Source organism: Neomonachus schauinslandi, chromosome 5 (genome assembly GCF_002201575.2).
Source record: "Neomonachus schauinslandi chromosome 5, ASM220157v2, whole genome shotgun sequence".
NCBI lineage: Eukaryota > Metazoa > Chordata > Mammalia > Carnivora > Phocidae > Neomonachus > Neomonachus schauinslandi.
In genome coordinates this window covers 80,952,776-80,967,650 of record NC_058407.1, presented here as the reverse complement: position 1 = coordinate 80,967,650, position 14,875 = coordinate 80,952,776, and the positions used below count along the sequence as shown (strand labels likewise).

Below are 14,875 nucleotides of genomic sequence, written 5' to 3'. Positions count from 1 at the left end.
TGGATTGATAAGAAGATCACAAGCACAGATGTTATGATAGTTCACTTCATGGGAAATTAAACAGCACATCAGTGAGAGGAATGGGTTAATTGGTTCTTTCTGGGCACTCTTTTGTGCTTTAAGAGTACATTTAATATCTGAATAAATTAAAGGAGTTTCAGAAAGTGCATCCTACATGTGCTGTCTCATCTCATCCCTGCAGCAAGCCCTGGAGGTCATTCATAATGTTGATTTTGCAGATAAAGAATCTGAAACACAGAGTTAAATAATTTGTCAGAGGTCACAAAACTAATTGGGCAGAGCTGGGATTTGAACTCAGGTTATCTGAATTCAGAGCTCCAACTCTGAACTACTACACTTCCCCTCCCTCTCCTTTGGGGACAGAAATGATGACCCACGGGAATAGGAGCAAATATAAAAATCTAGATATTCCAAAAATAGATTTTCAGAGCACCTGAGGCTGGGCGAGGAAGAGAGAAAATAGAAGTAGGAAATCACCAGTGCTAAAGGCTGTGAAGCATGTGATTAGGGAAGGAGGAGTCTGGCTAGAGAAGCCCAGGGGGCAGTAAGCAAAACTGGCAGCTTGAGAACAAAATACTCCAGTTAGGATGTTTCTTGTTGTATGTGTGGAACCCAGAAGCTGGTTTGCTTGTTTTGTTTCTAAGATGTCTGTCCTCCCCCTGCATAGTATTTTCTTGGATGGGAAATGGCATTACAAAAAAAAAATGTCCCTCATGTCTGAATCTGCCTGTATCTTCCCTATGTAGACTTAAACATTTTTTTTCCCTATTCTGCAATCTCCCACCTACCTCGCGGTTCTGTTTACCCAGTGCTGCCAGGTCTCCCGACCTCACAGGTTTGTCCTAGCCCCTACCTTCCCCAAATAGAGTATTATTTAAAGCCCAGTTTATGTCTCACCTACTTAAAAAAACACCTCTCAACTCACACTGTCCTCTCCCTGTCCTGACCTCCCACGTAGTTTAATGTACCGCTCCTGCACTTCTTTGCTTAATTATCGCACTTTGTGTAGTCAACATACTGTGTCTGCCAAACCAGAGACGGTCCCTTAAGAGATATCATGATTAATATTAGTGTTTTTAGAAACCATACAGCACTTGGCCCAACAGAAACGTGTGAAATTTAGTTAAAAAATGACTTTTCCTCCATCCTGATTACAGAGAGTATATTCTGGGTGATGTTCATTTTGTCGTTATTACGGTGGCAGGGAACACATCAAAATGGCATCCATACAGCCAAAGCCGTGGTCCTCCTTCCTCCTCCGTCTTTCCTCACCCTCCCGCTCTCAAGATCTTGGTGCGAGCCACGCGGCAGGTGCAGCTGATCATTGGCTTCCCTTTTCTCCAGCCGTGGGTAGTTTCTCCGTTTGCTCCAGAGCGCTCTGAGGAAGTCAGCTCCGCCCAATCATCTGATCCTGCGGGTCTTGTCTCTAGTCTGTTCTCAGAAGATGGTTCTTGGAGTGCTGGTAAAGTGAAAATAAGGTGGTGAGTTTTCCCCCAAGTGAACAGCTAAACTTTGGAGGATGCTGGCCTTTAGTCATCTAAGGTCAAGAAAGTCCCTTTCTAAACGGGGCAAAGCCATCCCAGGGCTAGCCTCTGTCTTCTCCTCACCCCCAGGCCCAAACTCAATATGCTTGTGGTGCTGAGACTAGATTAGCCCCAGAGATGTTATTTTCACCACAGGCAAATCCTAGAATTGTTTTCAAAGGGGCGTTTGGATACCTAAGGTCCTGAATTGTCATTTCCAGCCTTAGTCATTCAGCATGTGTGTTAGTGGAAAGAGGTTATGTGGTTTTGTAGATCCCCCCAAGAACTTGGGACCACCTGAATTCTTGCAGTTAGAGATTTTAGGGCTACTCCCAGTGTCTGAGAGGAAAACCAGACCTCATATAATAAGAACTGAAACAGAAGAGCACAGTGAGTTTTCAGAAGCATATGTGTGACTATACTATTTCAGGAATTGTTCCAGTATGAGATGTTTATCATAAGTTTGGTGTGACCCAGCCAAGGAGCTTAATATAACAGGGTTAAGTGAATGGTGGGAGGGGAGAGTCCCATTCTATGCCAGCTTGCATTTATTAGTAACCAAACAGGTTTGCAGATGAGACTCGCTGAGAATTTACTAAATCTGGGACTTGTGGTTTGCAAATCATTTTGATTAACAGCTGCTGTCACCTATCTTAGGACAGGAAAAAGTGTTATTATTTTATTGCACTAAATATTAGTCACAAAGAGACTTAAAACAGTATAATTTGGCAAATATAAAATTTACTGGTTAAGTCGAAAACCATGCTCCGCCCTCACAATAGGCTCGCTAAAGATGACTTTCCTGGGAACATCTTAGTGAACAGATGCTTCTTCTGTTTCCATGAAGAGTTTACTGGCATCTGTTAGTGAAGGGCTCTTTTGGCAAAAGGAATTTCTTGTTTATCTACATATACACACATATTTAAAAAAATTTTTTACATACCTTACTTAACGGTTTTGCCTTAATTAGATCTCCAAAAACTGGGACTCAGGTGAAATATTTGCCTGAATCTCATAATTAAGTATTGAATATTAAAATATGCCTACCTGATCTAAAGTTTGGAAGCTTAATGTTCAAGAAATAATTGTTAATAAAGGGGGAAAATACTTAAATGGTTGGTAAAGGAAAGATAATTACATTGTCAACATAATCTTTTGAGTTAGAGTTTGATTCAGAAGACTTTCTAAAGAGCTTTTGAATACCATTAAAATCTTTTTTCAAGGATGCTACTTTTGTATCTTGTATAAATCTTTGTTTGCAAAGAAATTCAACTATTTCTTAGTGATTAAAGAATATGGATATTGAAAAATGCAAATTATGCCCTTATGTTTGTCAATTCCTAAAGAATATGAAATGTTCTCTCTACTGTACATAGTGAATTTATTCTAACTCCTTTAGGAAGTCAGAACAACTGCAGATTTCTGTCTCAGAGTGTAAATGCCTAGAGGTTAATATTGAACTCTGCAGTTACATCACTGGTGAAAATTAGATCCGTAATGAGTAAACTTACTTTAGGTAAGAAAAAAATCACTTTTTTTTAAAAGATTTTATCCATTTGAGAGAGAGCGCACAAGTAAGGGGGAGGGGCAGAGGGAGAGGAGGAAGCAGACTCCCTGCTGAGCAGGGAGCCCCACTCAGGGCTCCATCCCGGGACCTGAGATCATGACCCAAGCCGAAGGCAAACGCATAACTGACTGAGCCACTCAGCCGCCCCCAAATCACATTGTTTTATACATGTTGCCAGGCCTCAGAGGCTTTTAATCATTGCTTTGGATCATCAGGGAAATGGTTAAAAAGTGTTGACTCAAGAGCTTTTACTATATATAATAAAGCAATTCAGGCAATAACAATAACGAGATAGATTCTAGAAATAACAATGAGGTGTAGTTCAGTCAATGAGAAATAAATAAAATGAGTGAAATAATTGGTATGGATAATCTCTAACATTATTTTACATTCAGCTAATGTGAATCTAAATGGAAATTCCTATAGCAGATTTGTGGTCCCAGTGTTCTGTTTATAACCATGGATTTAGCAAACAATATAGCATTGTGCACAGTGCATGATACATAATAGAGGCCCCTCAGTTTTTCCATCCTCACTCCCAAACTAGGATAACCCCCTATTATAAGCTCCCAGAGCCCCTGGCACTTTTCTTTCCCAGTGTGTAATTATATAGTTATCTCTGGGCTTTAGGGTTGCTAGATTTATCTAATAAAAATACAAGAGGCTCAGTGAAATTTGAATTTCAGATAAACAATTTTTCAGTATAAGTTTTTCTTGTGCAACTTTTGTGATGTACTTATACTAAAAAATTAGCCGTTCTTTATCTGAAATTCAGATTTTTTTTAAAGATTTTATTTATTTGAGAGAGAGAGCACAAGCAGGGGGAGTGGCAGGCAGAGGGAGAAGCGAGAAGCAGGCTCCTGGCTGAGCAGGGACCCAATGTGGGGGCTCCATGCAGGCCTCAATCCCAGGACCCTGGGATCATGACCTGAGCCGAAGGCAGACGCTTAACCCACTGAGCCACCCAGGTGCCCCTGAAATTCAGATTTTCTTGGGCATCCTGGATTTGATGTGGCATTCCCGGTAGCTTGCTTGTTCATATCTGTACGTCCTGCAGACTACAGGTCTTAGGAGAGCAGATAATCTCTGGAGCAGAGGTATTAGCACTTTCTAGGTACTTGATAAATATTGGTTGAGTGCCTAAAAGGATGAGTGGTATGGAGTACAACTGAGGTTCAGAGAATTTAAAAACAAAAAAAGCATTTCCTGGGGCACCTGGCTGGCTCAATCAGAGGAGCATGTGACTCTGGATCTCAGGGTTTTAAGTTAGAGCCCCACATTGGGTGTAGAGACTACTACAAATAATAAACTTAAAAAAAACCAAAACTTCTTCCCTTTGGGATTTCTACAAGTGTATCATCTTTACACTGTAAATATTCAATCAACTAAGATAAAGAGGAAATTCCATTTAAAAGGGACTCCGAAGGCTCTGCAGGGAGTCTGCTTCTGCCTCTGCCTCTCACTCGTGTGCTCTCTCTCAAATAAATAATATCTTAAAAAATAAAAAAAGTAAGAGACTCCAAGCAACTGATCCTGCAAATATAATTAACTTTCAGTTTTTAATTTGCAGTTAGTACTTTTTCAAAGACAGTTACTGCATAAGTTCAACTTGTATTTTTAAGTGTTATGGCAGATTGCAGCTAACCTTTTCTATTGAGATCTAAAACTAAAAAAGAGGTTTGTACGGGACAGACAGGAGATGTTTCCAGGCCATATATGGAGGAGGCGGTCCAAATTTTGAAATCCTTATCATCACATCTTTTGAACTCAGACGTTCTGCTTTATATTAGAAAAAGCAAAACCAGTTAATCTTGAGAACATTCATTAGCTCATGAAGAGCCAGGGTCTTAAGTGTACTCTTTATAAGGTTTAGTTCATAAACTATGGAGTGGAGTTCACTTAGGTGAGTCATGGGAGTTTAGCAAACAGATGGTAAAAGGAGAAAAATGCCTTGGAAAAACAAATAGAAATGCATGTCTTATATACTACAAATAGAAATGCATGTCTTGTATGCTAGGAACATTAATCTGGATCAGTCACAAATGCCCACAAGGCAAAGCCTTTCCCTGTGGCTTGAACGGCCTCCTACCTCAGGGTTCAACAAGGAGGGTAGACAGGATCTGAGAGTTTGAGGTTCCAGTTTTAGGGCTTCTATTAGCCTTGTGCCCAACCTGCGCTTGTGTTCTCTTGCCCTTGAAGGGACAAACAGTGCTTTCATATTGAGAACAATGACAGACTCTACTTGACATGAGGAGATTCGATGGCTCCTCTGGTGTCCTCACCACAGTCAGCCATAGATTTAAAGCATGTGTGTTCACAGGTGAACTCTCTTCTGTCATTCCCTCTACATCACTTCCAACCTCCCAGTGGAGTGATGAACAGCTCCCATTTGGCCAGGGCAAATTCTCCAGAAAAGGTGGTAACTGTGAATAGTTGAGGGTCAACACTCACAGGAGCTGGGGGACACATCTACAAGCCTGGGGACTGTGTGTATTACATATGACTGTGGCTTATCAATGATGCCAACAATAATGTATTGTGTATCTAGAAAAAAATCACATCATGGTTTTTGAATACAAGAATTAAAATTGTTTTTGAGGAAACAACATGCATACACAGTTTAAACAATCCAATGATGGAAGACAAAACTTAATTAAATGACAAACATACAGTACAATTATAAAGCCTAGGAGAGTTCAGAAAGAATAGACTCCAGTGAGTATACACTGATTCCAGAATTTCCATAGAGGAATGTGTTTTAGGCTTGGCGTTGAAAAATAACCCTTGAATATATGGAAAGGAAGGTATTGTCAAGTGACAACACAAAGGTTCAGATGATCGTGACTCTAATTAGTAAAGGATTCTGCTGGAGGGAGCTTCATTGGCTAGAGCTGGTGGTTGTCAACTTGGAGTAAAATGAAGCCAGATTGTGAGGATTTTTGAGTATCTTCTTCTAAATACCAGCGTTTCTAAATACTCCTTCCAATTATAGTTTTTTTTAAATTTCTCTACCTTTTGTTCATTTTCTATGAGGGGATTTTTTAAGAAAGATCTATGAATGGAAATCTTCTTAAGGTCCTAAAAATCATCACTTCCAAACTCTGTAACTCTCTAGCTATTTGTAACTATTCAAACTATTATAACTCTTTGCCTAGGTTAATTTAAATTTTGCCAGTTTAGGCAAAATTTTGGATTTATTTCCACAGGACATATATAGTAAGTTCTCATTCTATGAGAACCAGAACAGTACTCAAATAGGAGCTGTAAGCATCCGTACCATCACCATCATATATGACATATTATTATAAATGAAAAGCAATATGGTTAGGAGTCCAGCCTCTTGAGCAGGACTGCCTGGGATCAAATCCGGCTTCAGCACTTATCTGGGGTGACTTTGGGTGTGTCTCTTATTTTCTCTTTGCCTGGAACTGGAGATAATAGTAATGTCTACTTCATAAGGTTGTTTTGAGAATGAAATGAGTTGATACATATAAAGGATATAGTACCATGCCTGGCATGTGGCAAATACTTTATATGTGTTAGCTGTGTTTATTTTCAGGAAATTCAAGTGCCAAAGTTAAACACATGGAAAGTTGTTTAAACCAATCGTTTAAAGACCTCTTAATCCCTCCACACATAATTTAGGACCAAAATGAGTTGCTAGATTATTGTCAGGACAATACTAACTTAAAAAAAAAAATGTCTACTTCTGCCTGCACTTTAGCCACTTCATCTGCATGATTGGAGGAAGGTCAACAATGGCTTCTGTGAGGAAGGTCACTGACAAGCGGCATAACCCAGTGGAAAGCATTTGTAGAAAAATCAGAGCCATCCAAAAGAGGGAAGAGATTTCAGATCCACTTCGACAGATTCTCAAATATCAGTCTAGCAGTTTTGATAGTCCACAGATTAACACCAAGAAAGATTTTGAAGAGGTACTAAAGAACATGGCGACCACTCCTATTCCTTCGCCCAACACTTGTTTCTCAAGTACTGAGAAAGACGATGCCATCATTACATCTCCTCAAATAATGTCTCCAAGAACCCCATCCATTTCTCACCTCAGCTCTCCCGAGAATGCAACATACCCTGTTCCTCGCACAAGTTCTGAAAACCTCTCAAGGCCAAGATCACAGAGCTCTCAGAATTACACATCTTGGGTATCACAGACCAGGGAAGGGGAGCGCTTCTTTAACAAGGATTTGAAAAACTGTTGTAATGAAAATAATTTTAGTGCGTCAACACTTGACTTTGATTCAACGTCTGATAAAAACTCTGAATGTTTTACTCCTCAGGAATCACTGGTGAAAAAATTATCTCTAAATGGAGCTGGTAAATATTAATCGTTTAGTGTTAGTTCTTCCAATAAAGGAATAAGCACTTTCTGAATACCTGAGTTTAAAAAACCCAATCCACATGATTAAAACTTGGATGGAAGCATCCATCTTTCCCTTTTTAAGTATGTTTCTTTTTCTCTCTTAAAGAATTTTTCATTTTTAAAAATTATTTTTAAATTTTTTAATTGATGTATAGTTGACCTATTTCAATTATATACTTTATTAAATGCTCACCATGATAAGTGTAGTTAATGTCTGTCACCATGCAAAGTTATTACAGTATTGTTGACTATATTCCCTATGCTGTACTTTTCATACTCATGACTTAATTTATTTTATAACTGAAAGTTTGTACCTCTTAATCCACTTCACCTATCCTGTCCCCTACCTCCCTTCTGGCATTCACCAATTTGTTCTCTGTATTTTTCAGTCTATTTCCTTTTTGTTTGTCTGTTTTGTTTTCTAGATTCCACACATAAGTGAAAGTATATGGTGTCTTTCTCTGTCTGACTTATTTCACTTAGTATTATGCCCTCGAGTTCTATCCATGTTATCCTGAATGCAAGATTTTATTCTTTTTTACGGTTGAGTAATATTCCATTTGGTATATATACCACTTCTCCTTTATCCCTTTATCAGTAGACATTTAGATCACGTCCATATCTTGGCTATTGTAAATAATGTTGCAGTAAACATAGGAGTGCATATATCTTTTCAAATTAATATTTTTGTTTTCTTTGGATAAACACCCAGAAGTGAAATTACTAGTATTTTCATTTTTAATTTTTTGAGGGACCTCCATATTGTTTTCCATGGTAGCTGTGCCAGTTTACAATCCCACCAATAGTTCATAAGGGCTCCCTTTTCTCCATATTCTTACCAACAGTTGTTATTCTTGACTTTATGATGCTCATTCTGACTGGTGTAAGGTGATATCTCACTGTGGTTTTGTTTTGCATATCCCTAATGATTAGTGAGGTCAAGCATCTTTTCATGACCATTGGTATGTCATCTTTGGGAAAATGTCTATTCAGTTCCTCCTCCGATTTTTTAATTGGGTTATTTGGTTTTTTGGAGTTGTTTGTTACTTCTCTATCTTAGATATTAACGTCTTATTGGATATATCATTTGCAAATATCTTCTCCCATTCATTTTATTGATAGTGTATTGCTGTTTCATTTTATTGATAGTTTTCTAAGCTGAGCAAAAGCTTCTTGGTTTGATATGGTCCCAATACTTTCTTTTTCCTTTTGTTTCCATGTCCTGAAGAGAAAGATTCAGAAAAATATTGCTAAGGTCAATGTCCAAGAGTTTACTGCTTCTGTTTTCTTTTAGGAGTTTTATGGTTTCAGCCTTTACATTTTGATATTTAATCCATTTTAAGTTGATTTTTGTGTATGATGTAAGGAGTGGTCTAGTCCCATTCTTTTCCATGTCGTTGTCCAGTTTTCCCACTATTATTTATTGAAGAGACCATCTTTTCCCTACTATACGTTCATATCTCCTTTGTCATAGATTAATTGACAATGTAAGTGTGGGTTTATTTCTGGGCTTTCTATTCTGCTCTATTGATCTATGAGTCTGTTTTTGTGCCAGTACCATACTGTTTTGATTACTACTGCTTTGTAATATAACTTGAAATCTAGGATTGTGATGTCTTCAGCTTTGTTCTTCTTTTTCAAGATGGCATTGGCTCTTTGGGGGTCTTTTGTGGTCCCATATAAATTTTAGTATTTGTTGTTCTAGTTCTGTGAAAAAATTTTTTTTTAATTTTAGGTAGTTAACATACAGTGCAATATTGGTTTCTGGGGTAGAGTTCAGTGATTCATCACTTACATACAACACCCAGTGCTCATAACAAGTGCCCTCCTTAATACCCATCACCCATCTAATCCATCCCCAACCCACCTTCCTCCATCAACCCTCTATAGTTAAGGAATCTCTTTTAGCTTGTTTCCCTCTCTCCTTTTTTCTTTTCCCTTTTCCATATGTTCATCTGTTTTCTTTCTTAAATTCCACATATGAGTGAGATCATATTGTATTTGTCTTTCTCTGACTGACTTATTTCATTTAGCATAATACACCCTAGTTCCATCCACGTCATTGCAAATGGCAAGATTTCATTCTTTTTGATGGCTGAATAATATTCCATTGTGTGTGTGTGTGTGTGTGTGTGTGTGTGTGTGTGTGTGTGTACACATACCACATCTTCTTTATCCATTCATCAGTTGCTGGATATTTGGGCTCTCTCTGTAGTTTGGCTATTATTGATAATGCTGCCATAAACATTGGGGTGCAGGTATCCCTTCAAATCTGTATTTTTTGTATCCTATGGGTAAATAAATACCTAGTACTGCAATTTCTGGGTCATTGGATAGTTCTATTTTTAACATTTTGAGGAACCTCCATACTGTTCTCCAGAGTGGCATCAGTTGACATTCCCACCAATAGTGCAAGAGGGTTCCCCTTTCTCTGCATCCTCACCAACACCTGTTGTTTCTTGTGTTGTTAATTTTAGCTATGCTGACAAGTAGTAGTATTTTGATAGAGATTGCCCTAAATTTATAGATTGCATTGGGTAGTATGGATATTTTAACAATAGTAACTCTTATAATCCATGAGGATGGTATATCTTTCCATTTTTTTTGATATTGTTTTTAATTTCTTTCATCAATGTCTTATAGTTTTCAGATTACGGGTATGTCACCTCTTTGGTTAAATTTATTTTATTTTATTCTTTTTGATACATTTGTAAATTGGATTGGTTTCTTAATTTCTCTTTCTGTTTTTTATTGGTGTATAGAAATGCAACAGACTTCTGTATATTGATTTTGTATTCTGAGACTTTACTGAATTCATTTATACTTCTAAGAGTTTTTGCTGTAGTCTTTAGGGTTTTCTATATATAGTATGATGTCATCTGGAAATAGTGACAGTTTTACTTCTTCTTTACCAATCTGGATGACTTTTATTTCTTATCTGATGGCTGTGGCTAGGACTTTCAGTACTATGTTGAATAAAAGTGGTGAGAGTGGACATCCTTGTCTTGTTCCTGATCTTAGAAGAAAAGCTCGCAGTTTTTCACCGTTGACCATGATGTTAGCTGTGGGTTTTTCAAATAAGGCCTTTATTATGTTGAGATATGTTCCCTCTAAACCTTCTTTGTTGAGGCTTTTTTATCATGAATGATGTTGTACTTTGTCAAATGCTTTTCCTGCATCTATTGAGATAGTCGTATGGTTTTTATCCTTCATTTTGTTAATATGGTGTATCACATGGATTGATTGATGCATATAGAATCATCCTTGAATCCATGAAATAAATCCCACTTGATTGTAGTGAATGATCTTTTTAATGTACTTTTGAGTTCAATTTGCTAGTATCTTTTGCAGATTTTTGCAATTATGTTCATCAGAAATACTAGTCTGTAGTTTCCTTTTTTGTAGTGTCTGTCTGATCTTGGTGTTAGGGTAATGCAGGCCTCATAGAATGAACTGGAAGCTTTCTGTTCTCTTACATTCTTTGGAATAGTTTGAGAAGAGTAGGTATTAACTCTTCTTTAAATGTTTGGTAGAATTCAACTGTGAAGCCATCTGCTCCTGGACTTTTGTTTGTTGGGAGTTTTTGATTACTGAAAAGTGGTCTGTTCAGATTTTCTATTTCTTCCTGATTCAGTTTTGGGAGATTGTATGTTTCTAGGAATTTATCTATTTTTTCTAGGTTGCCCAATTTGTTGGTATACATTTTGTAGTAGTCTCATAATCCTTTGTATTTCTGTGGTATTGGTTGTAACTTCTGTTTCATGTCTGATCTTATCTGAGTCCTGGCCTTTTTTTTTTTTTTTAGATTTTATTTATTTATTTGACAGGAGACAGAGAGACAGTGAGACAGGAAATATAAGCAGAGGGAGTGGGAGAGGGAGAAGCAGGCTTTCCACTGAGCAGGGAGCCCGATGTGGGGCTTGATCTCAGGACGCTGGGACCATGACCTGAGCTGAAGGCAGACACTTAACAACTGAGCCACAGATGCTTAACGACTGAGCCACCCAGGCATCCCCTCTTTTTTTTTTTTGATAAGTCTGGCTAAAAGTTTATTGGTTTTTGTTTGTCTTTTCAAAGAATCCGGCTCTTAGTTTCATTGATCTTTTCTATTGTGGGTTTTTTTTTTTTCAGTTTCTATTTCATTTATTTTCCCTCTTCCTCTGCTTCGATTTCCTTTCTCCTGCTAACTTTGAACTTTGTTTTTTCTTTTTCTAATTCCTTTAGGTATAAAGTTAGATTGTTTATTTGAGATTTTTCTTGTTCTTGAAGTAGGCCTGTATTGCTATAAACCTCCATCTTAAAACGGTTTTTGCTAAGTCCCAAAGATTTTGAACCAACAAAGATTTTGTGTTTCCAATTTCATTTGTCTCCAAGTACTCCTTGATTTCATCTTTGACTTCCTCATTGACCCTTAGGTTGTTTAGCCACTAAGTGTTTTGTGGGGTTTTTTGTGTTTTTTTTTCCAGTTTTTTTCTTATAATTGATTTCTAGTTTCATAGTACTGTGGTTGGAAAAGATGTTTGATATGATATACAGTCTTCTTAAATTTACTTGTGCTCATTTTATGGCCTAATGAAATCTATTTTGGAAAATATTCCACGTGCTCTTGAATGTGAACTTTGTTGTTTTTGAATGGAATATTCTGTATCTATCTCTTAAGTCCATCTGATATAATGTGTCATTTAAAGCCACTCTTTCCTTATTAATTTTCTGTCTGGATGATCTATCTGTTGATGTAAGTGAGGTGCTAAAGTCCCCTACTGTTATTCTTCAATTTCTTTCTTTATATCTGTTAGTAGTTGCTTTTTGTATTTAGGTGCATAGGTTGGGTGCATAGGTATTTACAATTGTTATATCCTCTTATTGGATTCATCCCTTTATAATTATGTAAATGGCCTTCATTATTTTTGTTTCAGCCTGTGTTTTAAAGTGTATTTTGTCTAAGTATTGCTACCCCAGCTTTTTTTTTCCATTTGCATGAAATGTCTTTTTCCATTCTTTCATTTTCAGTCTTTATGATTTTAGTTTAGGGTCTTTTGTAGACAGCATATAGATGAGTCTTGTTTTTTTTATCTACTTAGTCACCCTATGTATTTTGATTGGTGCATTTAATCCATTTACATTTAAAGTAATTATTGATAGGTATGTACTTATTGCGATTGTGTTAATCATTTTCTGACTGTTTTTGTAGTTATTCTCTGTTCCTTTCTCCTCTTAGTCATTTCTCACAGGGAAGAGAATTTCTTTAGTGTGCTTGGATTTCTTTCTCTTTACTTTTTATGTATTTATTACAGGTTTTTGGCTTGTGGTTACCATGAGGTTCATATATAACATCTATGTATATAGTAATCTGTTAAGTTGATGGTCACTGAAGTTCAAACACATTTTAAAAGAACCACAGTTTTACTCCCCCCCTCTATATTTTATGTATATGATGTCATATTTTACATCTCATTATATTGGGTATCCCTTCACTAATTTTTGGAGGTGTAATTGATTTTACCACTTTTGTCTTTTAACCTTTATACTAGCTTTATAAGTGACTGATCTGGTATCTTTACTCTGTTTGCTTTTACCAGTGAAATTTTTCCTTTTATAATTTTCTTATATCTAGTTATGACTTTTCTTTTTTCACTTAAAGAAGTCCCTTTAACATTTCTTGTAAGGCTGACTTAGTAGTGAGGAACTCCTTTAACTTTTGTTTGTCTGGAAACTGTCTTTCAATTCTGAATGATAACCTTGCCATGTAGAGTATTCTTGGTTGTATTTTTCCCCCCTTTCAGCATTTTGATTATATTGTGCCACTCCCTTTTGGCCTGCAATGTTTCTGCTGAAAAATCAGCTGATAGTCCTATGGGGTTTCCCTTGTACCTGTTGACTCTTCTCTTGCAGCTTTTAAGATTTTCTCTTTATCTTTAATTTTTGCTATTTTAATTATTATGTGTCTTGTCAGTCTTCTTGGGTTCATCTTGTTTGGGGCTCTCTGTGATTTCTGAATCTGGATGTCTGTGTCCTTCCTTAGGATAGGGAAGTGTTCAGCTATTATTTCCTCTAATATGTTTTCTGCTCCCTTCTCTCTCCTCCTTCTGGGATCCCTATAATGTGAAAGTTATGCTTGATGTTTTCCAAGAACTACCTTAACCTGTCCTCATTTTTTGAAGTTCTTTTTTCTGTTCAGCTTAGTTGCTTTTCACTACTTTGTCTTCCAGATCACTGATCTATTCTCCTGCATCATCAAATCTGCTATTGATTCCCTCTAGGGTATTTGTCACATCAATTATTATATTCTTCAGCTCTGGCTGATTCTTTTTTATATTTTCTATCTCTTTGTTGAGGTTCTCACTGAATTTATCAAGTCTGGTGAGCATCTAATGACTGTTACTTTGAACTCTTTATGAGGTAGATTGCTTATTTCCATTTCATTTAGCTCTTTTCCTGGGGGTTTGTCTTATTCTTTCATGTGGTTCATAGTCCTCTGTCCCTTCATTTTGTCTGACTCTATTCATTACTATGTATTAGGTCAGCCTTCTAGTCTTGAAAGTAGTGGCCTTATGTAGAACATATCCTGTGAGGCCCAGTAGCAATCCCCCCCCCTAGTCCACAAAACCAAGTGTTCCAGAGGTGTTCCTTGTGAGGCCTATGTGTGCATTCCTCCTGTGACTGGGTCATGACTGCTACTGGTCCTCTGGTGGGCAGGGCCAGCCCTTAGCCCAGCTGTCTGCAAGATGGGTGGCAGGGCTTGCTCCCAGCACAGCTGAATGAAAGCTGTGATGTGATGGATACAACCTGATTTGGGAGTAAGGACGGCTATTTAGGTGTTGGTTATTTCTTTATAATTTTTATACCTATTTTGCATATTTTACCAGTGTCTTGAATAATTTTTTTGAGCTTATCAGCTGATTTACCAGCTCCAATCATTGGAACTTCTTACATGTCATCAGTGATCCCTCACTGGAAATATATACCTCAAATTTATAAAATCAAGATACAAAATTTAGCTCAAAATTGTTAATTTTAGAGTATGTAAAAGTTACTATCCTTACAAGATTTAGAGTCACTCCCAAACGTAGCCAGTGAAAGAACTGACAACCTGCATGTCCCAGGCAGAAAGGAAGCCAAGTCACATTCTTAGTGATGCAGGCTGGCTGAGTCCCAGAACCCAGGGGAGGGTCTCAGTGGACCAGCCATGACCCTTCCTTGGCATCATGCAGAATGGAAATCAAATGTGAGCCAGAGAAAGTGGAAACAGAGTTTATTGAATAGTGTGACAGACAGATAATAGCAGACGGAGTGTCTGGGAGACTCAGAAAGGAGAGAAGAACGAGTCTCATCATTGTTAGGGGTTTGTATTAGGAGAGTCTAGGGTACATGTTCCTACAGGAATCC

General features: G+C 37.4%; 1 protein-coding gene across 1 annotated transcript in view; it reads left to right on the top strand.

The window, feature by feature from the left end:
* Positions 1-6,869: 6,869 nt before the first annotated feature.
* Positions 6,870-14,875, top strand: part of IRAG2 (inositol 1,4,5-triphosphate receptor associated 2) — a 117,853-nt gene continuing 109,847 nt past the window's right edge. The window contains exons 1-2 of the mRNA XM_021690461.2: positions 6,870-7,443; positions 10,133-10,146. Coding sequence (XP_021546136.2) covers positions 6,870-7,443; positions 10,133-10,146 — 588 coding nt within the window. The remainder of the gene's footprint in view (positions 7,444-10,132; positions 10,147-14,875) is intronic.